General features: G+C 44.3%; 1 protein-coding gene across 3 annotated transcripts in view; it reads right to left on the reverse strand.

Annotated features, from left to right (window-relative positions):
* The window catches only part of LOC106577881 (rho GTPase-activating protein 6), a 134,595-nt gene that overhangs the window by 55,230 nt on the left and 52,007 nt on the right, over positions 1-27,358 (reverse strand). For all 3 annotated transcript variants that reach the window (XM_045701570.2, XM_045701569.2, XM_014156301.3), the window contains exon 2: positions 4,798-4,954. In XM_045701570.2, coding sequence (XP_045557526.1) covers positions 4,798-4,954 — 157 coding nt within the window. The remainder of the gene's footprint in view (positions 1-4,797; positions 4,955-27,358) is intronic.

Raw genomic sequence — 27,358 nt, forward strand, 5'->3', positions numbered from 1 at the left:
GGGATGAAAGGTGCAGAGAGGGGGATGAAAGGGAGAAAGGGGATGAAAGGTGCAGAGAGGGGGATGAAAGGTGCAGAGAGGGGGATGAAAGGGAGAGAGGGGATGAAAGAGGGATGAAAGAGGGATGAGAGAGGGAGAGAGAGGGATGAAAGAGGGAGAGAGAGGGATGAAAGAGGGAGAGAGGGGATGAGAGAGGGAGAGAGAGGGATGAAAGAGGGAGAGAGGGGTAGAGAGGGAGAGAGGGGTAGAGAGGGATGAGAGAGGGATGAAAGAGGGAGAGAGAGGGATGAGAGAGGGATGAAAGAGGGAGAGGGGATGAAAGAGGGATGAAAGAGGGATGAGAGAGGGAGAGGGGATGAGAGAGGGAGAGAGAGGGATGAAAGAGGGTGAGAGGGGATGAAAGAGGGATGAAAGAGGGATGAGAGAGGGAAAGAGAGGGATGAAAGGGGTAGAGAGAGGGCTGAAAGAGCGATGAAAGAGGGAGAGAGAGGGATGAAAGGGGTAGAGAGAGGGATGAAAGAGGGAGAGAGAGGGATGAAAGAGGGAGAGAGAGGGATGAAAGAGGGAGAGAGAGGGATGAAAGAGGGAGAGAGAGGGATGAAAGAGGGAGAGAGAGGGATGAAAGAGGGAGAGAGAGGGATGAAAGGGGTAGAGAGAGGGATGAGAGAGGGAAAGAGAGGGATGAAAGAGGGAGAGAGAGGGATGAAAGAGGGAGAGAGAGGAAAGTGGGGGAAAAACAGGGGAAAGCGTTTGAAAAAACTCTTCCTATAAGTGATGTGGACTAACAACACATGATATTACTTAAAACATACAGATGTAGGCTCTTAATTTGAGCTAGTTTGCAGATAATTCTCACATTGCAGATTTACGGTCCAACATATGGCAAACATATACAATTAATCTACTATGAGCTTCTCAAGGCTGAATCCCAAATGATTCACAATGACAAAAGTATCCATGGGAACAAATGGATAAAACATGGATGTGCTGGGTAAAGAATTGTGTTGACAAAGAACTTGATTGTGTTATGAAACCAACCAGCCACTTACCCAAAGTGAACAAACTGAAGTTCCCCCTAGATAAAATAAAGTTATTATATTCTATTCTCCATTCCTAACGATTGTGAACAAAAAGTTACATTTTCCAATACATTTTTTAGTTGTAAATATACAGGAGTCATTTCTACTCTTTTACTTCAGGTTCCAAACCTCACACAATTAATCAATGAAAGAGACGTTGCATAACTTTGGAATGTTATTCGCAAGCTTTGACCGATAAACGTGCCCACGACAGTGTCCAGACAGTTGACTGATTAGAGAGAGGTCAGGGGTTAAAGGTCAAGAGGTTAACATTCTGAAAATAGACATGGATGGAGAAGCACTGAGACTGTTCAGGGTAATGCCTCTTATGTAACCCTGGTGACAAGAGAGAGGAATGTAACACCCTACCACTCCTTCTTCTCTTGTTACTCCTACTCTTCTTCCTATTCCTACTTTTGAATTAGATTTGACTAGATTAGATTTGACTAGATTAGACAAGATTAGATTTGATTTGACCAGATTAGATTTGACTAGATTAGATTTGTGACCGTTGGGTTCTTGGTCCCCTCCCTGACCAAGGCCCTTCTAACCCGATTGCTTCTCTCTGAGATGTATTGAAGTAACACATAGGCTGTAGCTCAGGCCCTGAAGCAAGTATATGCATATTCTTGGTACCATTTGAAAGGAAACACTTTGAAGTTTGTGGAAATGTGAATTGAATGTAGGAGAATGTAACACAATAGATCTGGTAGAAGAAAAGACAAAGAAAAAAACAACCGTTTTATTTTTGAAATTTTTGATATCTTTGAAATGCAACAGAAGGTCCCACATCTAGCCATTACTCTGGTTGTAATTCCGATGGTGTCCACAAGATGGCAGCAGTGTATGTGCAAAGTTTCAGATGGATAACTTGAAGTATGAGCAAACTACATGACATTTAGTGTGAAGTCACCCAAGTACATTTGGGAAAATCATGAAGGAGACATTTATATTCACATTACATTTTTCTGCAAGAATATCGTCACATTTGTATACTTGGACTTTGATTTAGCTTTTCAAGTATTAGTAGCCATATTATAAGTTCAACATTTGCAAACACCCAGTTTTCATAACTTCATAACTCTCCATATTCTTATCATTTTTGTCCAAAAGGAAAAGGCTTGCTGTTGCACAAGGTTAGCAGCTACATTTTGCGACAGATACAGGGATTCCGGAAAGTCCCGTAAAGCCCAGCTCATTGGCTATCTAGCTAGCTTTGTTTGACCACGATTGGTGCTTATTTGACAAAGTTACAGTTGATCATGTGAAGACCGCCCGCGTCATTGGCGTGCCATGAAGGCGTCGTTCTCTGACCAAATTTGGTGTCCTATAGGATATACTACACCCCTAATGATATAGTGAAGTCTGGTTACGTTCTAGGATCTCTGAGGAATAAATACGAACGTGATTTGACTGGTTGAAACTACGTTTAGGGTGAGATTTTCACAGATTCCTTTCTTTGCAAATTGAACGAGTGGAAATACAAAATCAATTGTGCGTGCTATATGGACCTTTTTGGGATATGAACGATGATTTTATCTAACAAAACAACACTTCATGTTATCTCTGGGACCCTTTGGATGATAAATCAGAGCAAGATTTCAGAATATAAGTACACATTTCACCTTCAGAGGTGAATTTATCAAACCTATCGCGGTGAAAAAAGTGTTTTGTTGTTAGGAGCTCTCCTCAAACAATAGCATGGCATTTTTTACGCAGTAATAGCTACTGGAAATTGGACAGTGCATTTATATTAACAAGAATTTTAGCTTTCAGCCGATATAAGACACTTATATCTGCGATCGTGACACACGGCGCTGCATGATTTACAAATGTCCCGTTAACGGGATGCCTATCCCTAATTAATAATCTGGAGATCATATCATAATGTATATCACATCCGTATCATATCACTAATCCCTCTTTATCTTGTTCAATGATATGTATAGAAAAGACATTTAATAAAAAAATATGAATGTTTAAGAAATGTTAATCGTATTATTCCAGGACTATATGTTTGAGTCCGTCCTTTCTAGTATGAACATAGAGTCTACACCTCCTGTCTAGTATGACCATAGAGTCTACTCCTCCTGTCTAGTATGACCATAGAGTCTACACCTCCTGTCTAGTATGACCATAGAGTCTACTCCTCCTTTCTAGTATGAACATAGAGTCTACACCTCCTGTCTAGTATGACCATAGAGTCTACTCCTCCTGTCTAGTATGACCATAGAGTCTACTCCTCCTGTCTAGTATGGCCATAGAGTCTACTTCCCCTTTATAGAATGGCCTTGTACTGTAGTATTTATTCCTTACTCTTAAAGCTCTGGGGACTTCCATCTCATATGCCATAACATATTTCTGTCTTTTAGAATGGCCGTATTTTAACTACTACCCCTTCCTCTGTAGTTCTGGGGATGCTGATTATGAAGATGAGGTCCTTCTCCTCCAGATTCAAACCCCAATTGAGCAATGAAGAGCTTTATTATCTGGAGATAGACCAGCATCGTTTCCTTTCTGGCATGGCCATGGAGTAACAGACCTATCAGTTCTGTACCTCTGGGGATGCTGCTGTTGAAGTCCAGGTCTCTATCCTCGAGCTCTCTCCATCCCTTTCCTACTCTTCTATCTCCCAAGCTCTTCCTCCCCCTCTCCCCCTCTCTTCCTCCCCCTCTCCCCCTCTCTCCATCCCTTTCCTACTCTTCTATCTCCCAAGCTCTTCCTCCCCCTCTCCCCCTCTCCCCCTCTCTCCATCTCTTTCCTACTCTTCTATCTCCCAAGCTCTTCCTCCCCCTCTCGCCCTCTCTCCATCCCTTTCCTACTCTTCTATCTCCCAAGCTCTTTCTCCCCCTCTCCCATCTCTTCCTCCCCCTCTCCCCCTCTCTCCATCTCTTTCCTACTCTTCTATCTCCCAAGCTCTTCCTCCCCCTCTCCCCCTCTCTCCATCTCTTTCCTACTCTTCTATCCCCCAAGCTCTTCCTCCCCCTCTCCCCCTCTCTTCCTCCCCCTCTCCCCCTCTCTCCATCTCTTTCCTACTCTTCTATCTCCCAAGCTCTTTCTCCCCCTCTCCCCCTCTCTTCCTCCCCCTCTCCCCCTCTCTCCATCTCTTTCCTACTCTTCTATCTCCCAAGCTCTTTCTCCCCCTCTCCCCCTCTCTTCCTCTCCCCCTCTCTTTCTCTCCCCCTCTCTTCCTCTCCCCCTCCTCCTCTCTTCCTCCCCCTCTCCCCCTCTCTTCTTCCCCCTCTCCCCCTCGCTTTCTCTTCCTCTCCCCCTCTCTTCCTCCCCCTCTCCCCCTCTCTTCCTCCCCCTCTCCCCCTCTCTGCTTTCTCTTCCTCTCCCCCTCTCTTCCTCCCCCGATCTTCCTCCCCCTCTCTTCCTCTCTTCCTCCCCCTCTCCCCCTCTCTTTCTCCCCCTCTCCCCCTCTTTCTCCCCCTCTCTTCCTCTCCCCTCTCTTTCTCCCCTCCTCTCTTTCTCCCCCTCTCTCCCTCTCTTCCTCTCCCCTCTCTTTCTCCCCCTCTCTTCCTCTCCCCCTCTCTTTCTCCCCTCCTCTCTTTCTCCCCCTCTTCCTCTCTTTCTCCCCCTCTCCCCCTCTTTCTCCCCCTCTCCCCCTCTCTTTCTCCCCCTCTCCCCCTCTCTTCCTCCCCCTCTCCCCCTCTCCCCCTCTCTTCCTCTCCCCCTCCTCCTCTCTTCCTCTTTCTACCACGTATCAGTTCTATACCTCTGGGGATGCTGATGTTGAAGTCCAGGTCCCTCTTCTCCAGATGGTAGCAGGCCACATCCTGTAGCCGGGCTCTCTCCAGCTCAGACAGGCTCTGGATGGGTACTGGCTGCAGACGGACACTCTGGCCCAACATGGTCGCCCAGGTATGGTCACCCTGGAGGAGAGAAAAACAGAAAAAGATAGTGTTAGATGTGTATAAATATGTATATATATAAAACCTTTATTCATGCAAGTTTGTCTCACTGAGATAGACATATTTTTTGGAAGAGAGACCTGTTCAGAGTAATAGAGAGAGAGAGAGTGAGAGGAAAGGAGGGGAAGCGAAGATGAGTGATTTAAGGAGTAGAGAGATGGAAGAGTGTCACGGTTGTCGTAGGGTAGAGAAAAAGACGCAGCGGGAAAATGTACACTCATCTTCTTTTTATTGGTGAAGAAGGAAAACACAATAAACGTATACAGAAAAACACACAAACGAACTGGACAGTCTTGTCAGGCAAACAGCTAAACAAGCACAATCTCCCACAAAAACCCATGAAAAACAAACTCCTAATTATAGGACCCTCAATCAGAGGCAACAATAACCAGCTGCCTCCAATTGAAGGTCCAACCCCAATTAACTACACATAGAAATACAAAAGACTAGATAGAACATATAAAACCCCGAACCACATAAATCAAACACCCCCTGCCACGTCCTGACCAAACTATAATAACAAATAACCCCTATACTGGTCAGGACGTGACAAAGAGGAGTGGAGGGAGAGAGAGAAAAAGAGGTGAGTTGCATATGATAAGGTCATCAGAAAAAAAAGAATGCCAGACAACTAAAAAGAAAAATGCAAATTGATAGTCTCAATATTAAACGAGCACGCATCCACAAGGGTGTGTGCTCAGCCCCCTCCTGTACTCCCTGTTCACCCACGACTACGTGCTCAGCCGCCTCCTGTACTCCCTGTTCACCCACGACTACGTGCTCAGCCGCCTCCTGTACTCCCTGTTCACCCACGACTGCGTGGCCACGCACGCCTCCAACTCAATCATCAAGTTTGCAAATGACACAACAGTAGTGGGCTTGATCACCAACAATGACGAAACAGCCTATAGGGAGGAGGTGAGGGCCCTCGGAGTGTGGTGTCAGGAAAATAACCTCACACTCTACGTCAACAAAACAAAGGAGATGATCGTGGACTTCAGGAAACAGCAGAGGGAGCACCCCCCCATCCACATCGAAGGGACAGTAGTGGAGAAGGTGGCAAGTTTTAAGTTCCTCGGCGTACACATCACAGACAAACTGAAATGGTCCACCCACACAGACAGTGTGGTGAAGAAGGCGCAGCAGCGCCACTTCAACCTCGGGAGGCTGAAGAAATTTGGCTTGTCACCCAAAACCATGATGGGCTGTATCACCGCCTGGTACGGCAACTGCTCCGCCCTCAACCGTAAGACTCTCCAGAGGGTGGTGCGGTCTACACAACGCATCACCGGGGGCAAACTACCTGCCCTCCAGGACACCTACACCACCCGATGTCACAGGAAGGCCAAAAATATCTATCATCAAGTACAACAACCACCCGAGCCACTGTCTGTTCCCACCGCTACCATCCAGAAGGCGAGGTTAGTACAGGTGCATCAAAGCTAGGACCGAGAGACTGAAAAACAGCTTTTATCTCAAGGCCATCAGACTGCTAAACAGCATTCACTAACTCAGAGGCTGCTGCCTACATTGAGACCCAATCACTGGCCACTTTAATAAATTGATCACTTTTCACTTTATACAATTCCACTCTAAATAATGCCACTTTCATAATGTTTACATTTCTTACATTACTCATATCACATGTATGTACTGTATTTTATACCATCTATTGCACCTTGCCTATGCCGCTCGGCCATCGCTCATCCATATACTTACATGTACATATTCTCATTCACCCCTTTAGATTTGTGTGTATTAGGTAGTTGTTGGGGAATTGTTAGATTACTTGTTAGATATTACTGCACGGTCAGAACTAGAAGCAAAAAGCATTTCACTACACTCGCATTAACATCTGCTAACCATGTGTATGTGACAAATAACATGTGATTTGATTTGATTGGAAATGATCCCAAATATAATTTTTTATCAACAACCCACATGGAATATACGACTACGTAATGAACAGAAAACCATAGAAGGTAGATTTTTACAGTTGTCGTCATTGCTGACTGCCACCCATCTGCACTATTATCCAACCATCCAATCCCCGTGGAGTAGGATATACTGTAGATATAGTGTACATCCAAAATGGCACCCTATTCCCAACATAGTGCACTACTTTTTACCAGGGACTATATAAGGAATAGGGTGCCATTTGTGATGCATACATAGCCAGAGGCCTACTGAGAGCTTAACAACATCTCTACTGTATCTCCTGCTTTCCCAAAGAACCTGTTTACAAATATACTGTATGATACCGTAGGAATGACGACTGGGAAATTCCCTTGTCCTCAGTAGGGAGTAAGTTCAGTTTTTTCGTAGTGTGCATTCGTAAATTCACTCTGGCTATCTACTCCGATTTCAGAGTGCTCTCGTCTGAGCGTGCCTGAGCGAACGCTCAACACCAGTTCAATATGGCCGGTGTCAGTAAAAGCGTGCCTGAGCGAACGCTCAACACCTGTTGAATATGGCCGGTGTCAGTAAAAGCATGCCTGAGCGAACGCTCAACACCTGTTGAATATGGCCGGTGTCAGTAAAAGCGTGCCTGAGCGAACGCTCAACACCTGTTGAATATGGCCGGTGTCAGTAAAAGCGTGCCTGAGCGAACGCTCAACACCTGTTGAATATGGCCGGTGTCAGTAAAAGCGTGCCTGAGCGAACGCTCAACACCTGTTGAATATGGCCGGTGTCAGTAAAAGCGTGCCTGAGCGAACGCTCAACACCAGTTCAATATGGCCGGTGTCAGTAAAAGCGTGCCTGAGCGAACGCTCAACACCAGTTCAATATGGCCGGTGTCAGTAAAAGCGTGCCTGAGCGAACGCTCAACACCAGTTCAATATGGCCGGTGTCAGTAAAAGCGTGCCTGAGCGAACGCTCAACACCTGTTGAATATGGCCGGTGTCAGTAAAAGCGTGCCTGAGCGAACGCTCAACACCTGTTGAATATGGCCGGTGTCAGTGAAAGCGTGCCTGAGCGAACGCTCAACACCTGTTGAATATGGCCGGTGTCAGTAAAAGCGTGCCTGAGCGAACGCTCAACACCAGTTCAATATGGCCGGTGTCAGTAAAAGCGTGCCTGAGCGAACGCTCAACACCAGTTCAATATGGCCGGTGTCAGTAAAAGCGTGCCTGAGCGAACGCTCAACACCTGTTGAATATGGCCGGTGTCAGTAAAAGCGTGCCTGAGCGAACGCTCAACACCTGTTGAATATGGCCGGTGTCAGTAAAAGCGTGCCTGAGCGAACGCTCAACACCTGTTGAATATGGCCGGTGTCAGTAAAAGCGTGCCTGAGCGAACGCTCAACACCTGTTGAATATGGCCGGTGTCAGTAAAAGCGTGCCTGAGCGAACGCTCAACACCTGTTGAATATGGCCGGTGTCAGTAAAAGCGTGCCTGAGCGAACGCTCAACACCAGTTCAATATGGCCGGTGTCAGTAAAAGCGTGCCTGAGCGAACGCTCAACACCAGTTCAATATGGCCGGTGTCAGTAAAAGCGTGCCTGAGCGAACGCTCAACACCAGTTCAATATGGCCGGTGTCAGTAAAAGCGTGCCTGAGCGAACGCTCAACACCAGTTCAATATGGCCGGTGTCAGTAAAAGCGTGCCTGAGCGAACGCTCAACACCTGTTGAATATGGCCGGTGTCAGTAAAAGCGTGCCTGAGCGAACGCTCAACACCTGTTGAATATGGCCGGTGTCAGTAAAAGCGTGCCTGAGCGAACGCTCAACACCTGTTGAATATGGCCGGTGTCAGTAAAAGCGTGCCTGAGCGAACGCTCAACACCTGTTGAATATGGCCGGTGTCAGTAAAAGCGTGCCTGAGCGAACGCTCAACACCAGTTCAATATGGCCGGTGTCAGTAAAAGCGTGCCTGAGCGAACGCTCAACACCAGTTCAATATGGCCGGTGTCAGTAAAAGCGTGCCTGAGCGAACGCTCAACACCAGTTCAATATGGCCGGTGTCAGTAAAAGCGTGCCTGAGCGAACGCTCAACACCAGTTCAATATGGCCGGTGTCAGTAAAAGTCGGCAAAAAAGCGTAATTAAATTGTTACCAGCAGCACAGTTACAGTTAACAACGCTCGGGATAACATGAAAACAGCCTAACCAGCTCTGCCAGGGGGAGTAAAATGGTCACAGTTACAGTCACCAACGCTCTGGATAACATGAAAACAGCCTAACCAGCTCTGCCAGGGGGAGTAAAATGGTCACAGTTACAGTCACCAACGCTCTGGATAACATGAAAACAGCCTAACCAGCTCTGCCAGGGGGAGTAAAATGGTCACAGTTACAGTCACCAACGCTCTGGATAACATGAAAACAGCCTAACCAGCTCTGCCAGGGGGAGTAAAATGGTCACAGTTACAGTCACCAACGCTCTGGATAACATGAAAACAGCCTAACCAGCTCTGCCAGGGGGAGTAAAATGGTCAGAGTGAGGTGTTCTCTCATTTATATCTGGAAGTAGCTAGCAATCTAGCCAACATTAGCCAGTTAGCTTGGGTGCTCGACTGCTGTTGCAAGGTCAGTGCTCTCGGATCAACCCTACTCCTCAGGCAGTGTCCAGTGTGCGCTCTGAATTTCTGAAGGGAAAATCTGACAACTCTCTGAATTTACTTATAACGGCCAGAGCGCACTATGAGCGCACTCAGGGACTCCAGATTGAATTTACGAACACACCCTTAGTTGAAACACACACACATCTCATACAGAAGAACAGACATCCATCTATTCTCTCTGTCTTGTGTTGGTTTAGACAGAGGACAAACTTCCTTTTGACCGCTGAAGGCTATGTCTGAGGGATCAATGTCCGGTCATTCTCAGTGTGGAGAAGAGAATAAGGGAGGTCACAACCGGATGACAGTTCAAGGCCCTCTCCCCCTGGGTTAACACTGGACCCACAAGGCTTCGGAATATTTAAAGTGCGTTCCAAATGGCATCATATTCCCTATATAGTGTACACTACTTTTGACCCGGTCCCATAGGGCTCTAGTCAAACGTAGTGCACTATATAGGGAATAGGGTGCCATTTGGGAAGTGGACTCCTCAGAAAAGCATGATGTTTTAATGTGCTATGATATTGTTGTGGGAATACAGTGCATTCGGAAAGTGTTCAGACCCCTTGACTTTTTCCACATCTTGTTATGTTACAGCCTTATTCTAAAATGGATTAAATAAAAACATTTCCTCAGCAATCTACACACATTACCCCACAATGACAATGCAAAAACAGGTTTTTAGATTTAAAAAAAAGTATAACAAATAAAAAAACTGAAATATCTTATTTACATAAGTATTCAGAACCTTTGCTATGAGATTGTCAGAGCAAAAAGATCGAGCAATGAGATCGAAGGAGTTGTCCGTAGAGCTCCGAGATAGTATTGTGTCGAGGCACAGATCTGGGGAAGGGTACCAAAACATTTCTGCAGCATTGAAGGTCCCCAAGAACACAGTGTCCTCCATCTTTCTTAAATGGATGAAGTTTGGAACCCCCAAGACTCTTCCAAGAGCTGGCCGCCCGGCCAAACTGAGCAATCGGGGAAGATGGGCCTTGGTCAGGGAGGTGACCAAGAACCCGATAGAGTTCCTCTGTGGAGATGGGAGAAACTTCCAGAAGGACAACCTTCTCTGCAGCACTCCACCAATCAGGCCTTTATGGTAGAGTGGCCAGACGGAAGCCACTCCTCAGTAAAAGGCACATGACAGCCCACTTGGAGTTTGCCAAAGGGCACCTAAAGACTCTCAGACCATGAGAAACAAGATTCTCTGGTCTGATGAAACCAAGATTAAACTCTTTGGCCTGAATGCCAAGGAGGAAACCGTCTGGAGGAAACCTACGGTGAAGCATGGTGGTGGCAGCATCATGCTGTGGGGATGTTTTCCAGAGGCAGGGAGTGGGAGACTAGTCAGGATTGAGGCAAAGATGAACGGAGCAAAGTACAGAGAGATACTTGATAAAAACCTGCTCCAGAGCGCTCAGGACCTCAGACTGGGGCAAAGGTTCACCTTCCAACAGGACAACAAACTTAAGATACAGCCAAGACAACGCAGGAGTGGCTTCGGGACAAGTCTCTGATTGTCCTTGAGTGGCCCAGCCAGAGCCCGGACTTGAACCCAATCAAACATCTCTGGAGAGACCTGGAAATATCTCCCCATCCAATGCTCCCCATCCAACCTTACATATCTTGAGAGGATCTACAGAGAAAATGGGAGAATCTCTCCAAATACAGGTGTGCCAAGCTTGTAGCGTCATACATAAGAAGACTCGAGGCTGTAATCACTGCCAAAGGTGCTTCAACAAAGTACTCAGAGTAAAGGGTCTGAATACTTATGTAAATGTGATATTTCAGTTTACATTTTTTCATGAATTAGCCAAAATTCCTAAAACTATTTTGTCTTTGTCATTATGGGGTATTGTGTGTAGATTGATTGAAAAAACGATTTAATCAATTTTAGAATAAGGCTGTAACCTAACAAAAAGTCAAGGGGTCTGAATACTTTCCAAAGGCACTGTATGCTGGCCTGGTCCCAGATCTGTTTGTTCTCTTTCCAGCTCTATTGATTTCAATATCAAGCCAAACATCACAGTTCCATAAGGAGTTGGGAAGAGAGCCAAAACAAACTGGTACCCAGGAAGATGCTATTCTAGGATCATAATCAACTGGTCTAGATCATTAGAGTAACTAATGCTGTTCTAGGATCAGAATGAAATGCTGGTTTAGATCTTTAGAGTAACTAATGCTGTTCTAGGATCAGAATGAAATGCTGGTTTAGATCTTTAGAGTAACTAATGCTGTTCTAGGATCAGAATCAACTGGTCTAGATCATTAGAGTAACTAATGCTGTTCTAGGATCAGAATGAAATGCTGGTTTAGATCTTTAGAGTAACTAATGCTGTTCTAGGATCAGAATTAAATGCTGGTTTAGATCTTTAGAGTAACTAATGCTGTTCTAGGATCAGAATGAAATGCTGGTTTAGATCTTTAGAGTAACTAATGGTGTTCTAGGATCAGAATGAAATGCTGGTTTAGATCTTTAGAGTAACTAGTGCTGTTCTAGGATCAGAATTAAATGCTGGTTTAGATCTTTAGAGTAACTAATGCTGTTCTAGGATCAGAATGAAATGCTGGTTTAGATCATTAGAGTAACTAATGCTGTTCTAGGATCCGAATTAAATGCTGGTTTAGATCTTTAGAGTAACTAATGCTGTTCTAGGATCAGAATTAAATGCTGGTCTAGATCATCAGAGTAACTAGTGCTGTTCTAGGATCAGAATTAAATGCTGGTTTAGATCTTTAGAGTAACTAATGCTGTTCTAGGATCAGAATGAAATGCTGGTTTAGATCATTAGAGTAACTAATGCTGTTCTAGGATCAGAATTAAATGCTGGTTTAGATCTTTAGAGTAACTAATGCTGTTCTAGGATCAGAATTAAATGCTGGTTTAGATCATTAGAGTAACTAATGCTGTTCTAGGATCAGAATTAAATGCTGGTCTAGATCATCAGAGTAACTCATGCTGTTATAGAATCCTTTATACATTGAAAAACAGTCCAAGGTAACAGTGTAGCCATATGAAGTAATGTAGCCTAATATGTGTAGAATAATCAACGAAAGGTTATTCTTACTATGGAAATAATGAACAACGTTGACGGTGCATTCCACGACGCACTAGCGGTTTACTAGATAGCTACGGTAGTTACCGTGGTAACCAAACAAACAGACGTGCTAAGCGTCAGTCCTGTCTTGCTATTATGAAAATCTAATTCAACAATGCCAATAATTATTTAAATTTGACTTTTGCTTTCAAAATCAGCTCAAACATAGAACATGTAAGAATGAACTAAAACCCTTGAATTATACCGTGCTGATATACTGTGCATTATAGGGAAATAATGCACACTCTAGAATGCCTTTAAAGACAATCAGAAACGAGTATTCAACAATGCCATGTTATAAAATGTATTTTAAACTGGGTGGTTCGAGCCTTGAATGCTGATTGGCTGACAGATGTGGTATATCAGACCGTGAACCATAGTTATGACTAGACGTTTATTTTTACTGCTCTAATTACATTGGTTACCAGTTTAAAATAGCAATAAGGCACCTTGGGGGTTTGTGGTATATAACTAATATACCACAGCTAAGGGCTGTATCCAGGCACTCCGAGTTGCGTCGTGCGTCAGAACATCCCTTAGCCATGTTATATTGGAAATATGCCACGCCCCCTTGGGCCTTATTGCTTAAATATAGTTGTATTAACATGGTAAGGATATAGAGAGATGGAATGGTATTAACATGGTAAGGATATAGAGAGATGGAATGGTATTAACATGGTAAGGATATAGAGAGATGGAGTGGTATTAACATGGTAAGGATATAGAGAGATGGAGTGGTATTAACATGGTAAGGATATAGAGAGATGGAATGGTATTAACATGGTAAGGATATAGAGAGATGGAATGGTATTAACATGGTAAGGATATAGAGAGATGGAATGTTATTAACATGGTAAGGGGGTAGAGAGATGGAATGGTATTAACATGGTAAGGATATAGAGAGATGGAATGGTATTAACATGGTAAGGATATAGAGAGATGGAATGGTATTAACATGGTAAGGATATAGAGAGATGGAATGTTATTAACATGGTAAGGATATAGAGAGATGGAATGGTATTAACATGGTAAGGATATAGAGAGATGGAATGGTATTAACATGGTAAGGATATAGAGAGATGGAATGGTATTAACATGGTAACGATATAGAGAGATGGAATGGTATTAACATGGTAAGGGGGTAGAGAGATGGAATGTTATTAACATGGTAACGATATAGAGAGATGGAATGATATTAACATGGTAAGGATATAGAGAGATGGAATGGTATTAACATGGTAAGGATATAGAGAGATGGAATGATATTAACATGGTAAGGATATAGAGAGATGGAATGGTATTAACATGGTAAGGATATAGAGAGATGGAATGGTATTAACATGGTAAGGATATAGAGAGATGGAATGGTATTAACATGGTAAGGATATAGAGAGATGGAATGGTATTAACATGGTAACGATATAGAGAGATGGAATGGTATTAACATGGTAAGGATATAGAGAGATGGAATGGTATTAACATGGTAAGGATATAGAGAGATGGAGTGGTATTAACATGGTAAGGATATAGAGAGATGGAATGATATTAACATGGTAAGGATATAGAGAGATGGAATGGTATTAACATGGTAAGGATATAGAGAGATGGAATGGTATTAACATGGTAAGGATATAGAGAGATGGAATGGTATTAACATGGTAAGGATATAGAGAGATGGAATGGTATTAACATGGTAAGGATATAGAGAGATGGAATGGTATTAACATGGTAAGGATATAGAGAGATGCAATGGTATTAACATGGTAAGGGGGTAGAGAGGAATTACTTCTCAACAGTCCATTCCTGGGTAATTGCCAGGCAATATAAATGGAATGGGCACAGGATGGAGGGACTTAGGGAGGTATTGCATGACAAATAAAAACAGAGAGGAAAGCAAAGAAAGGGAGTAAGAAAGAATAAAGAGAGAGAAAGAAGATACAAATTACTCATTAAGAGGTGTTTTCTTTGATGGTGGATTATGGTGACAACCTGGTAAGTCAAAACACACTTGTGTGTGTGTGTGTACAGTATATGTGAGTATGTGTGTGTGTGCTTTCATGAGTGTGTGTGTGTGTGTGTGTGTGTGTGTGTGTGTGTGTGTGTGTGTGTGTGTGTGTGTGTGTGTGTGTGTGTGTGTGCACAGTTTTCTCTAGTGGCATTTCAGTAAAACAATAAATTAAGCAGCTTTTCCCAGTCTAGGCTGAGCCTCCACCATAACATGAAATATACAGCAGAAGTGACAGACCAAAGACTGAACCAAGAACCCCCTGCTCTATTAATACAGCTAAAACTGAACCAACAACCCTCTGTTATAATACTACAGCTAATACTGAACCCCCTGCTCTATTACTACAGCTAAAACGGAACCAACAACCATCTGTTATAATACTACAGCTAATACTGAACCCCCTGCTCTATTAATACAGCTAAAACGGAACCAACAACCCTCTGTTATAATACTACAGCTAATACTGAACCCCCTGCTCTATTACTACAGCTAAAACGGAACCAACAACCCTCTGTTATAATACTACAGCTAATACTGAACCCCCTGCTCTATTAATACAGCTAAAACGGAACCAACAACCCTCTGTTATAATACTACAGCTAATACTGAACCCCCTGCTCTATTACTACAGCTAAAACGGAACCAACAACCCTCTGTTATAATACTACAGCTAATACTGAACCCCCTGCTCTATTACTACAGCTAAAACGGAACCAACAACCCTCTGTTATAATACTACAGCTAATACTGAACCCCCTGCTCTATTACTACAGCTAAAACGGAACCAACAACCCTCTGTTATAATACTACAGCTAATACTGAACCCCCTGCTCTATTACTACAGCTAAAACGGAACAAAGAACCCCCTGGTATATTACTACAGCTAATACTGAACCTATAACCCCCTGGTATATTACTACAGCTAATACTGAACCCCTGGTAGATTACTACAGCTAATACTAAACCCCCTGCTCTATTACTACAGCTAATACTGAACCTCCTGGTATATTACTACAGCTAATACTAAACCCCCTGATCTATTACTACAGTTAATACTGAACCAATTACCCCCTGGTATATTACTACAGCTAATACTAAACCCCTGGTAGATTACTACAGCTAATACTGACTCCCATGGTAAATTATTACAGCTAATACTGAATCCCCTGGTATATTGCTACAGCTAATACTGAATCACCTGTTCTATTACTACAGTTAATACAGAACCCCCTGGTATATTACTACAGCTGATACTAAACCCCCTGGTATATCAGTACAGCTAATACTAAACCCCCTGGTATATTACTACAGCTGATACTGAACCCCCTGGTATATTACTACAGCTAATACTGAACCCCCTGGTATATTACTACATCTAATACTGAACCAACAACCCCCTGGTATATTACTACAGCTAATACTGAACCAACAACCCCCTGGTATATTACTGCAGATAATACTGAACCAACAACCCCCTGGTATATTACTACAGCTAATACTGAACCGCCTAGTATATTACTACAGCTATAACTGAACCAACAACCCCCTGGTATATTACAACAGCTAATACTGAACCCCCTGGTCTATTACTACAGCTAATACTAAACCCCCTGGTATATCAGTACAGCTAATACTGAACCCCCTGGTCTATTACTACAGCTAATACTAAACCCCCTGGTATATCAGTACAGCTAATACTGAACCCCCTGGTCTATTACTACAGCTGATACTGAACCCCCTGGTATATTACTACAGCTAATACTGAACCCCCTGGTATATTACTACATCTAATACTGAACCAACAACCCCCTGGTATATTACTACAGCTAATACTGAACCAACAACCCCCTGGTATATTACTGCAGATAATACTGAACCAACAACCCCCTGGTATATTACTACAGCTAATACTGAACCGCCTAGTATATTACTACAGCTATAACTGAACCAACAACCCCCTGGTATATTACAACAGCTAATACTGAACCCCCTGGTCTATTACTACAGCTAATACTAAACCCCCTGGTATATCAGTACAGCTAATACTGAACCCCCTGGTCTATTACTACAGCTAATACTAAACCCCCTGGTATATCAGTACAGCTAATACTGAACCCCCTGGTCTATTACTACAGCTAATACTGAAGCCCCTGGTCTATTACTACAGCTAATACTGAACCCCCTGGTCTATTACTACAGCTAATTCTGAACCCCCTGGTATATTACTACAGCTAATACTGAACCCCCTGGTATATTACTACAGCTAAGGTAGCTCTGCTCCAAGAACCTGGCCTTTCCACTGGCTTTACAGTGGGCTGTTTATGTTGAGTGGTTATATGGACTGTGTATGTGTATGTGTGTGATTGGGCGGGTGTTGCGAGTGTATGTCAGGATTCTGGAACCATTGTTAGAAGGTTGTATACTTTCTCATGACGATATGGTTCTGTTCTGTTGAACAATTATTAGTGTTAGGTGACCCGATGAATCCTCGTATGCTTGACTGATGGGATATGAATCATTTCATTTCCATCACTACCAGGCTGTTCCGTTTATTTTTTTCTCCATTTCGTTTTTTTTAATTTGTTTGTCATGTCAGCACCCGAGACAGATTTCCACTGGAGTCATCACCACTCTACCTGCCTGACCGGGCCGGAGTCAAAGGTCAGAGGTCGTCACACATGTCATGTGATAGGAGTGCGGTAAGTTGAGCCATTTTTTACATTCAGCATCACTCCATCAAGGGAAATATAGTATTCCTTCTAACAGATATCTACATATATTGCAGGAGGTTCTGCATCCCTGGAAATAATCAGATTTGATATAAATATAAATGTTTTGAAAACATAGCTTGTCCAAAAAAAAGGAGTCTCTTGGGCACACGTTTGGCTGCCTTGGGGTAAGTGGGTGAAGATGTCCTGTGACAGTGGGTGAAGGTGTCCTGTGACAGTGGGTGAAGATGTCCTGTGACAGTGGGTGAAGGTGTCCTGTGACAGTGGGTGAAGGTGTCCTGTGACAGTGGGTGAAGATGCTAATAGGTCAAAGTTGAATTTATGGAATGGGGTGTGGTATATTGTATACCTTAAATGTATGCCTGCATTCTGATACAGTTGATTCAGTTGATACAGTTGAAGTCTACATTTTCATACACAAGTCATTAAAACTAGTTTTTCAACCGCGCCACAAATTTCTTGTTAACCAACTATAGTTTTGGAAAGTCGGTTAGGACATCTGCTTTGTGCATGACACAATAATTTTTTTCAACAATTGTTTACAGATTATTATAATCTTATAATTCACTGTATCACCATTCCAGTTGGTCAGAGGTTTACGTACACTAAGTTGACTGTGCCTTTAAACAGCTTGGAGAAGTCCAGAAATGATGTCATGGCTTTAGAAGCTTCTGATAGGCTAATTGACATAATTTGAGTCAATTGGAGGTGTACCTGTGGATGTATTTCAAGGGCTACCTTCAAACTCAGTGCCTCTGTGCTTGACATCAGGGGAAAATCCAAAGAAATCAGCCAAGACCTTAGAAAATAAATTGTAGACCTCCACAAGTCTGGTTCATCCTTGGGAGCAATTTACAAACGCCTGAAGGTCCCACATTCATCTGTACAAACAATAGTACGCAAGTATAAACACCACGGGACCACTCAGGATGGAGACATGTTCTGTCTCCTAGAGATGAACGTACTATGGTGCAAAAAGTGCAAATCAATACCAGAACAACAGCAAAGGACCTTGTGAAGATGCTGGATGAAACAGGTACAAAAGTATCTATATCCACAGTAAAACAAGTCCTATATCGACATAACGTGTAAGGCCACTCAGCAAGGAAGAAGCCACTGCTCCAAAACCGCCATAAAAAAGCCAGACTACGGTTTGCAACTGCACATAGATCGTACTTTTTGGAGAAATGTCCTCTGGTCTGATGAAACAAAAATAGAACTGTTTGGTCATAAGGACCGTGAAGCACGGGGGGGGGGGGGGGGGGGGGGGGGCAGCATCATGTTGTGGGGGTGCTTTGCTGCAGGAGGGACTGGTGCACTTCACAAAATAGATGGCACATTGAGGAAGGACGATTAGGTGGATATATTGAAGCAACATTTGAAGACATCAGTCAGGAAGTTAAAGCTTGGTCGCAAATGGGTCTTCCAAATGGACAATGACCCCAAGCATACTTCCAAAGTTGTGGCCCAATGGCTTAAGGACAACAAAGTCAAGGTATTGGAGTGGCCATCACAAAGCCCTGACCTCAATCCTATAGAACATTTGTGGGCAGAATTGAAAAAGTGTGTGCGAGCAAGGAGGCCTACAAACCTGACTCAGTTACACCAGCTCTGTCAGGAGGAATGGGCCAAAATTCACAAAACGTATTGTGGGAAGCTTGTGGAAGGCTACCCAAAACGTTTGACCCAAGTTAAACAATTTAAAGGCAATGCTACCAAATACTAATTGAGTGTATGAAAACTTCTGAATGTGATGAAAGAAATAAAAGCTGAAATAAATCATTCTCTCTACTATTATTCTGACATTTCACATTCTTAAAATAAAGTGGTGATCCTAACTGACCTAAAACAGGGAATTTGTAATAGGATTAATAGGAATTGTGACAAACTGAGTTGAAATGTATTTGGCTAAGGTGTATGTAAACTTCCGACTTTAACTGTAGATCTCTGTGTTCAATACCACTGAACCTTCCATTTTTTCACCAGTTGTCTGTGACAGAGACGTTGTTTCAATGTGCCAATTCGTGGTCAAGTTCTCTGCATTTGAGGATACTTAGCCCAGGAAACTGGTCCGTGAGATATTTTTAACATGCTCAGACTCCATGTCATTAGATAAGACCTTGTGTGTCTCCGCCACACTGTCATAACCTCTCTTTCACACGGTACATATACATTCGATTTATTTTGTCAATGTGACTCTTCAGTGTCATTCAGTCTATTTTTTCATCTCTTTCTGCTGCTCAAATGGATTTCTTCCCTTCTCTCACTTCCTTGGCAACAGGAACAACAGCAACAGCAACAGCAACAGTAACTTCCTTAACAACAGGACCCTGAACAGCTTCTACCCCCAAGCCATAAGACTGATAAAAAGTTAGTTGAATAGTTAACTAAATAGCTACCCGAACTATCTGCATTGACGCTTTTAGCACTAACGTTTTTAACTCATCACATACTGTACTCAGCTGCTATTGTTTACTATCGTCACTTTATTCCTAATTATATGTACATACAGTATTTACCTCAATTACCCAGTACCCCTGCACATTGACTCGGTACTGGTACTCTCTCTCTCTCTTCCCTGTGTATATAGCCAAGTTATCGTTACTTATTGTGTATTTATTGTGTATTTATTATTACATGTTTTACTTTTCTATTATTTCTCTATTTTCTTTCTCTCTGTGTTGTTGGGAAGAGCCCGTAGGTAAACATTTCACTGTTAGTCCACACCTGTTGTTTACGAAGCATGTGACAAATAACATTTGATTTGATTGAATTTGATATGGCAGCTCTCTCAAGAACCTCAAGGGGGGCTAGACCCCTGCTTGTTGTATCTGTGTATACATGGGACATGATGAAAGAGGAAGGATACCTAGTCAGCTGTACAACTGAATGTATTCAACTGAAATGTGTCCTCCGCATGTAACCCAACCCCTCTGATGTCTGCTCTGTAACGACAGAAATGCCGCTTGAGTTAATATGCATGACACATTGCAAAACTGCAACGTAATATTATGTTTATAACTGACCAATTGTAGTCATCATTTGTATGGCTCAACTTATCCCATGGCCATTGGCTCAACTACACCAAGGCAAACATTTTGACTATATTAGCCCACACAGCTACAAGGATGCACGTTCATGCTAGGTTTAAAACAGTATTAAAATAATCTACATTGGTTTAGATACACGCATAATAAATCCACAACATAATACATTAATTTGACTTGGTCAAATCAGTTTGTTGGACCTAACTTGCGTGTGGTTTCTTCCTTCACAGACTCCATGAAATTATGACCTCTTCCTAAATATTTGGTCGCATGGTGAATTTTGTGTATGGTTTCCTAGAAACAAGGGGTGGCTCAACTTCCCTAATCCCACTCTCCCCTACTAAACAGTGGTGTGTCGTGCAAAATAACAGATAGTGTCAGAAAAGTTGTCACCGATCCGTTCAGGAAAAGACATTCAGGCTTTCAAACAATGACCGTAGTCTATAGTAGTGTAGTCATTTCTATTCTTCTTCTATTGCTGTCTGGATTGGTAGCTGTGGACTCTCTCTCTCTCTCTTTCCCTCTGTATTTCTCACTTCCTCTCTTTCTCTATCTCTCCCCATTTCTGTCACGAGGGACCCACCCTCTCTGTCTGTTGTCTGGTGAAGTTTATGAGCTGGTGAAGTTTATGAGCTGTCTTCTTGTTTTTCTCTCTCTCTCCCCCTCTTTTTCCCTCCTCTCCCCCTCTCCTCCTCTCCCCCACAACCCCCCTCTCCCTCTCCCAATCTCTCTCTCCACCTCTCCCCCTCAACCCCCTCTCTCTCTCCCCCTCTTCTCCCCCTCTCTCTCTCTCTCTCTCTCTCCCCCCCTCTCTCTCTGAGGGGTTCCAGTCCATGGCAGGAAGCAACACAATACAAAACACATGATGAAAACACCCTTAACTACATACACAGGAAGACAGAGGCAATGAATGGTAAAGAAACCACAACATGCACACACAGAAACATGCAGGCATGAACACACACACACATACACATACACAAACACACACACATACACACATGGCTATTTGTGTACTTACGCATATGTACAGTATTCGCCTGTGAGGAAATTGTAGTAACGCTTAATCATCTCCACAGAAATGAAAAACCCAGAACAGAGTCATGCCTCAGGTTAGCACTGTGACTTTCTATAAACATGCTCAACGTGCACGTACAGGTATGGCATGTCATTATTTCCCTCTTTCCCTACTTCAATATAACCAATCCAGCACTGCTTACGAGAGAGAGAAAGAAAGAGAGAGAGAGAGAGAGAGAGAGAGAGAGAGAGAGAGAGAAATATATATATAAAATGCAATAAAGAAAATACAGAAAAAAATTCAATAAATAGAAAGTAAGAAACAAAGTAAATAAGAAAGAAAGACGTAGACCTCTGTTTGGATGTATCTGATGTTTTCTGTGACCTGAGCCAACTCAAGCAAACAAAACTGCCAGTGAGCTAAAGACGTGGGCACTTTCATTCCTTTCTTCTCTCTCTCAGGACAACCTGAGAGCTTATGGCTCTAGAAATCAATTTTAAAAAGCCTGACTACTATAGTTTTCATGCCCAGACAAACAGAGGATGTGTACACAGGTAGCCTAGTGGTTAGAGTGTAGGGGTGACAGGTAGCCTAGTGGTTAGAGTGTAGGGGCGACAGGTAGCCTAGTGGTTAGAGTGTAGAGGTGACAGGTAGCCTAGCGGTTAGAGTGTAGGGGCGACAGGTAGACTAGCGGTTAGAGTGTAGGGGCGGCAGGTAGACTAGTGGTTAGAGTGTAGGGGCGGCAGGTAGCCTGGTGGTTAGAGTGTAGGGGTGACAGGTAGCCTAGTGGTTAGAGTGTAGGGGTGACAGGTAGACTAGTGGTTAGAGTGTAGGGGCGGCAGGTAGACTGGTGGTTAGAGTGTAGGGGTGACAGGTAGCCTAGCGGTTAGAGTGTAGGGGCGGCAGGTAGACTAGCGGTTAGAGTGTAGGGGCGGCAGGTAGACTAGCGGTTAGAGTGTAGGGGCGGCAGGTAGACTAGCGGTTAGAGTGTAGGGGCGACAGGTAGACTAGCGGTTAGAGTGTAGGGGCGGCAGGTAGACTAGCGGTTAAAGTGAAGGGGCGGCAGGTAGACTAGTGGTTAGAGTGTAGGGGCGGCAGGTAGCCTAGTGGTTAGAGTGTAGGGGCGGCAGGTAGACTAGTGGTTAGAGTGTAGGGGCGGCAGGTAGACTAGTGGTTATAGTGTAGGGGTGGCAGGTAGCCTAGTGGTTAGAGTGTAGGGGCGACAGGTAGACTAGTGGTTAGATTGTAGAGGTGACAGGTAGACTAGTGGTTAGAGTGTAGGGGTGACAGGTAGACTAGTGGTTAGAGTGTAGGGGCGGCAGGTAGACTAGTGGTTAGAGTGTAGGGGCGACAGGTAGACTAGTGGTTAGAGTGTAGGGGCGGCAGGTAGACTAGTGGTTAGAGTGTAGGGGCGGCAGGTAGACTAGTGGTTAGATTGTAGAGGTGACAGGTAGCCTAGTGGTTAGAGTGTAGGGGCGACAGGTAGCCTAGCGGTTAGAGTGTAGGGGCGGCAGGTAGACTAGCGGTTAGAGTGTAGGGGCGGCAGGTAGACTAGCGGTTAGAGTGTAGGGGCGACAGGTAGACTAGCGGTTAGAGTGTAGGGGCGGCAGGTAGACTAGCGGTTAAAGTGAAGGGGCGGCAGGTAGACTAGTGGTTAGAGTGTAGGGGCGGCAGGTAGACTAGTGGTTAGAGTGTAGGGGCGACAGGTAGACTAGTGGTTAGAGTGTAGGGGCGACAGGTAGCCTAGTGGTTAGAGTGTAGGGGCGGCAGGTAGACTAGTGGTTATAGTGTAGGGGTGGCAGGTAGCCTAGTGGTTAGAGTGTAGGGGCGACAGGTAGACTAGTGGTTAGATTGTAGAGGTGACAGGTAGACTAGTGGTTAGAGTGTAGGGGTGACAGGTAGACTAGTGGTTAGAGTGTAGGGGCGGCAGGTAGACTAGTGGTTAGAGTGTAGGGGTGACAGGTAGACTAGTGGTTAGAGTGTAGGGGCGGCAGGTAGACTAGTGGTTAGAGTGTAGGGGTGACAGGTAGCCTAGTGGTTAGAGTGTAGGGGCGGCAGGTAGACTGGTGGTTAGAGTGTAGGGGTGGCAGGTAGCCTGGTGGTTATAGTGTAGGGGTGACAGGTAGCCTAGTGGTTAGAGTGTAGGGGTGGCAGGTAGCCTAGTGGTTAGAGTGTAGGGGTGACAGGTAGACTAGTGGTTAAAGTGTAGGGGTGACAGGTAGACTAGTGGTTAGAGTGTGGGGGCGGCAGGTAGACTAGTGGTTAGAGTGTAGGGGCGACAGGTAGACTAGTGGTTAGAGTGTAGGGGCGGCAGGTAGACTAGTGGTTAGAGTGTAGGGGTGACAGGTAGACTAGTGGTTAAAGTGTAGGGGTGACAGGTAGACTAGTGGTTAGAGTGTAGGGGCGGCAGGTAGACTGGTGGTTAGAGTGTAGGGGTGACAGGTAGCCTAGTGGTTAGAGTGTAGGGGTGACAGGTAGCCTAGTGGTTAGAGTGTAGTGGTGACAGGTAACCTAGTGGTTAGAGTGTAGTGGTGACAGGTAGCCTAGTGGTTAGAGCATTGGGCCAGTAACTGAAAGGTTGCTGGATCGAATCCCAGAGCTGACAAGGTAAACATCTGTTATTCTGCCCCTGAACAAGACAGTTAACCCACTGTTCCCTGGGTGCTGTGGATGTGGATTTAACCTCTCTGATTCCGAGGGTTGAGTTAAATGTGGAAGATGCATTCAGTTGTACAACTGACTAGGTATCCCCCTTCTATCCTTTATGAGGAGAGAAAAGTGCTGCATTTAAGGTGAGGTTACTTTAGGGATCTGTTCAGGTGGCCTGATTCCTCTCATCAGAAATCACAGTGGCAGCCTCTGTGTCTCAGCCTCAGTGAGGTTTGTGCATGTGTGTGTGTGTGCTCACTTTGTGTAACTGTAGACTAACAGCTCTGTCTGTAACTGTAGACTAAATCTATTCTCTCCTCTATTCTCTCTATTCTCTCCTCTATTCTCTCCTCAATTCTCTCCTCAATTCTCTCCTCTATTCTCTCCTCTATTCTCTCCTCTATTCTCTCCTCTATTCTCTCCTCTATTCTCACCTCTATTCTCACCTCTATTCTCTCCTCTATTCTCTCCTCTATTCTCTCTATTCTCTCTATTCTCTCCTCTATTCTCTCTATTCTCTCCTCTATTCTCTCTATTCTCTCCTCTATTCTCTCTATTCTCTCCTCTATTCTCTCTATTCTCTCCTATATTCTCTCTATTCTCTCCTCCATTCTCTCCTCTATTCTCTCTATTCTCTCCTCTATTCTCTCTATTCTCTCCTCTATTCTCTCCTCTATTCTCTCTAATCTCTCCTCTATTCTCTCCTCTATTCTCTCTATTCTCTCCTCTATTCTCTCCTCTATTCTCTCCTCTATTCTCTCCTCTATTCTCTCCTCAATTCTCTCCTCTATTCTCTCTATTCTCTCTATTCTCTCTATTCTCTCCTCTATTCTCCTCTCAATTCTCTCCTCTATTCTCTCTATTCTCTCCTCTATTCTCTCTATTCTCTCCTCTATTCTCTCTATTCTCTCCTCTATTCTCTCCTCTATTCTCTCCTCTATTCTCTCCTCTATTCTCTCCTCTATTCTCTCTATTCTCTCCTCTATTCTCTCCTCTATTCTCTCCTCTACTCTCTCCTCTATTCTCTCCTCTACTGACCCAGACTATTGTACAGATCATTGATAGTTCACTCCAAAGAGGCATAGACTATAGTTAGACAACAGGCATGAAACATGGACACATCTCAGCATTATTTTAGGTCCGAAAACATTACATATACCTTGAAGTTTTGAGTGAACTATCACTTTACCATGCTATGTTTTTCAAAAGAGCCAGGCTGCTTCCAGCTAGCCATCTCTCGTGTTATGTTAAGCGGGCGTAGACTGTGTCCCTACATAATGCACTAGGCACTCTGGTCAACAGTACTACACTATATAAGGAACAGCGTGCTATTTGGGACGGAGTCATAGTGTTTCTGTTTGATGAGGTCCAGCTATGTAACCTGGATTAGAGAGCTATGTCATACAGATGAAGACTGATAATAGAATACTGAACCTGAAATACCCCCTGATAGCTTCCAGATGTCACCGATTCTGTTAGTTACATTTACTGAATCCAGACCTGTTCATCTACTACGAACAGTAGACTACATTTTCTTCATCTGTCGACAGGCTGTCATTCTGAAAGTAATGCAAACAATATTTACATAGACACTAGCACATACCGACTGGGTTATTAGACTGGGCTACTAGACTGGGCTACTAGACTGGGTTATTAGACTGTGCTATTAGACTGGGTTATTAGACTGGGTTATTAGACTGGGCTACTAGACTGGGCTACTAGACTGGGTTATTAGACTGTGCTATTAGACTGGGTTATTAGACTGGGTTATTAGACTGGGCTACTAGACTGGGCTACTAGACTGGGCTACTAGACTGGGCTACTTGACTGGGCTACTTGACTGGGCTGTTAGACTGGGCTATTAGACTGGGTTATTAGACTGGGCTACTTGACTGGGCTACTTGACTGGGCTATTAGACTGGGCTATTAGACTGGGCTATTAGACTGGGCTATTAGACTGGGCTATTAGACTGGGTTATTAGACTGGGTTATTAGACTGGGCTATTAGACTCTTCTATTAGACTCGGCTATTAGAATACTTACAGAAATCCCCCTGATGGCTTCCTCTTTCTAAATCTATTCTCTTGTTTGTGTTGCAACAATAAGAACAAAATACACTGCTAAAAAAAATAAAGGGAACACTTAAACAACACAATGTAACTCCAAGTCAATCACACTTCTGTGAAATCAAACTGTCCACTTAGGAAGCAACACTGATTGACAATAAATTTCACATGCTGTTGTGCAAATGGAATAGACAACTAGGTGGAAATTATAGGCAATTAGCAAGACACCCCCAATAAAGGAGTGGTTCTGCAGGTGGTAACCACAGATCACTTCTCAGTTCCTATGCTTCCTGGCTGATGTTTTGGTCACTTTTGAATGCTGGCGGTGCTTTCACTCTAGTGGTAGCATGAGACGGAGTCTACAACCCACACAAGTGGCTCAGGTAGTGCAGCTCATCCAGGATGGCACATCAATGCGAGCTGTGGCAAGAAGGTTTGCTATGTCTGTCAGCGTAGTGTCCAGAGCATGGAGGCGCTACCAGGAGACAGGCCAGTACATCAGGAGATGTGGAGGAGGCCGTAGGAGGGCAACAACCCAGCAGCAGGACCGCTACCTCCACCTTTGTGCAAGGAGGAGCAGGAGAAGCACTGCCAGAGCCCTGCAAAATGACCTCCAGCAGGCCACAAATGTGCATGTGTCTGCTCAAACGGTCAGAAACAGACTCCATGAGGGTGGTATGAGGGCCCGACGTCCACAGGTGAGGGTTGTGCATACAGCACAACACCATGCAGGACATTTGGCATTTGCCAGACAACACCAAGATTGGCAAATTTGCCACTGGCGCCCTGTGCTCTTCACAGATGAAAGCAGGTTCACACTGAGCACGTGACAGACGTGACAGAGTCTGGAGACGCCATGGAGAACGTTCTGCTGCCTGCAACATCCTCCAGCATGACCGGTTTGGCGGTGGGTCAGTCATGGTGTAGGGTGGCATTTCTTTGGGGGGCCGCACAGCCCTCCATGTGCTCGCCAGAGGTAGCCTGACTGCCATTAGGTACCGAGATGAGATCCTCAGACCCCTTGTGAGACCATATGCTGGTGCGGTTGGCCCTGGGTTCCTCCTAATGCAAGACAATGCTAGACCTCATGTGGCTGGAGTGTGTCAGCAGTTCCTGCAAGAGGAAGGCATTGATGCTATGGACTGGCCCGCCCGTTCCCCAGACCTGAATCCAATTGAGCACATCTGGGA

Source organism: Salmo salar, chromosome 18, assembly GCF_965601325.2.
Source record: "Salmo salar chromosome 18, fSalSal1, whole genome shotgun sequence".
Classification (NCBI taxonomy): domain Eukaryota; kingdom Metazoa; phylum Chordata; class Actinopteri; order Salmoniformes; family Salmonidae; genus Salmo; species Salmo salar.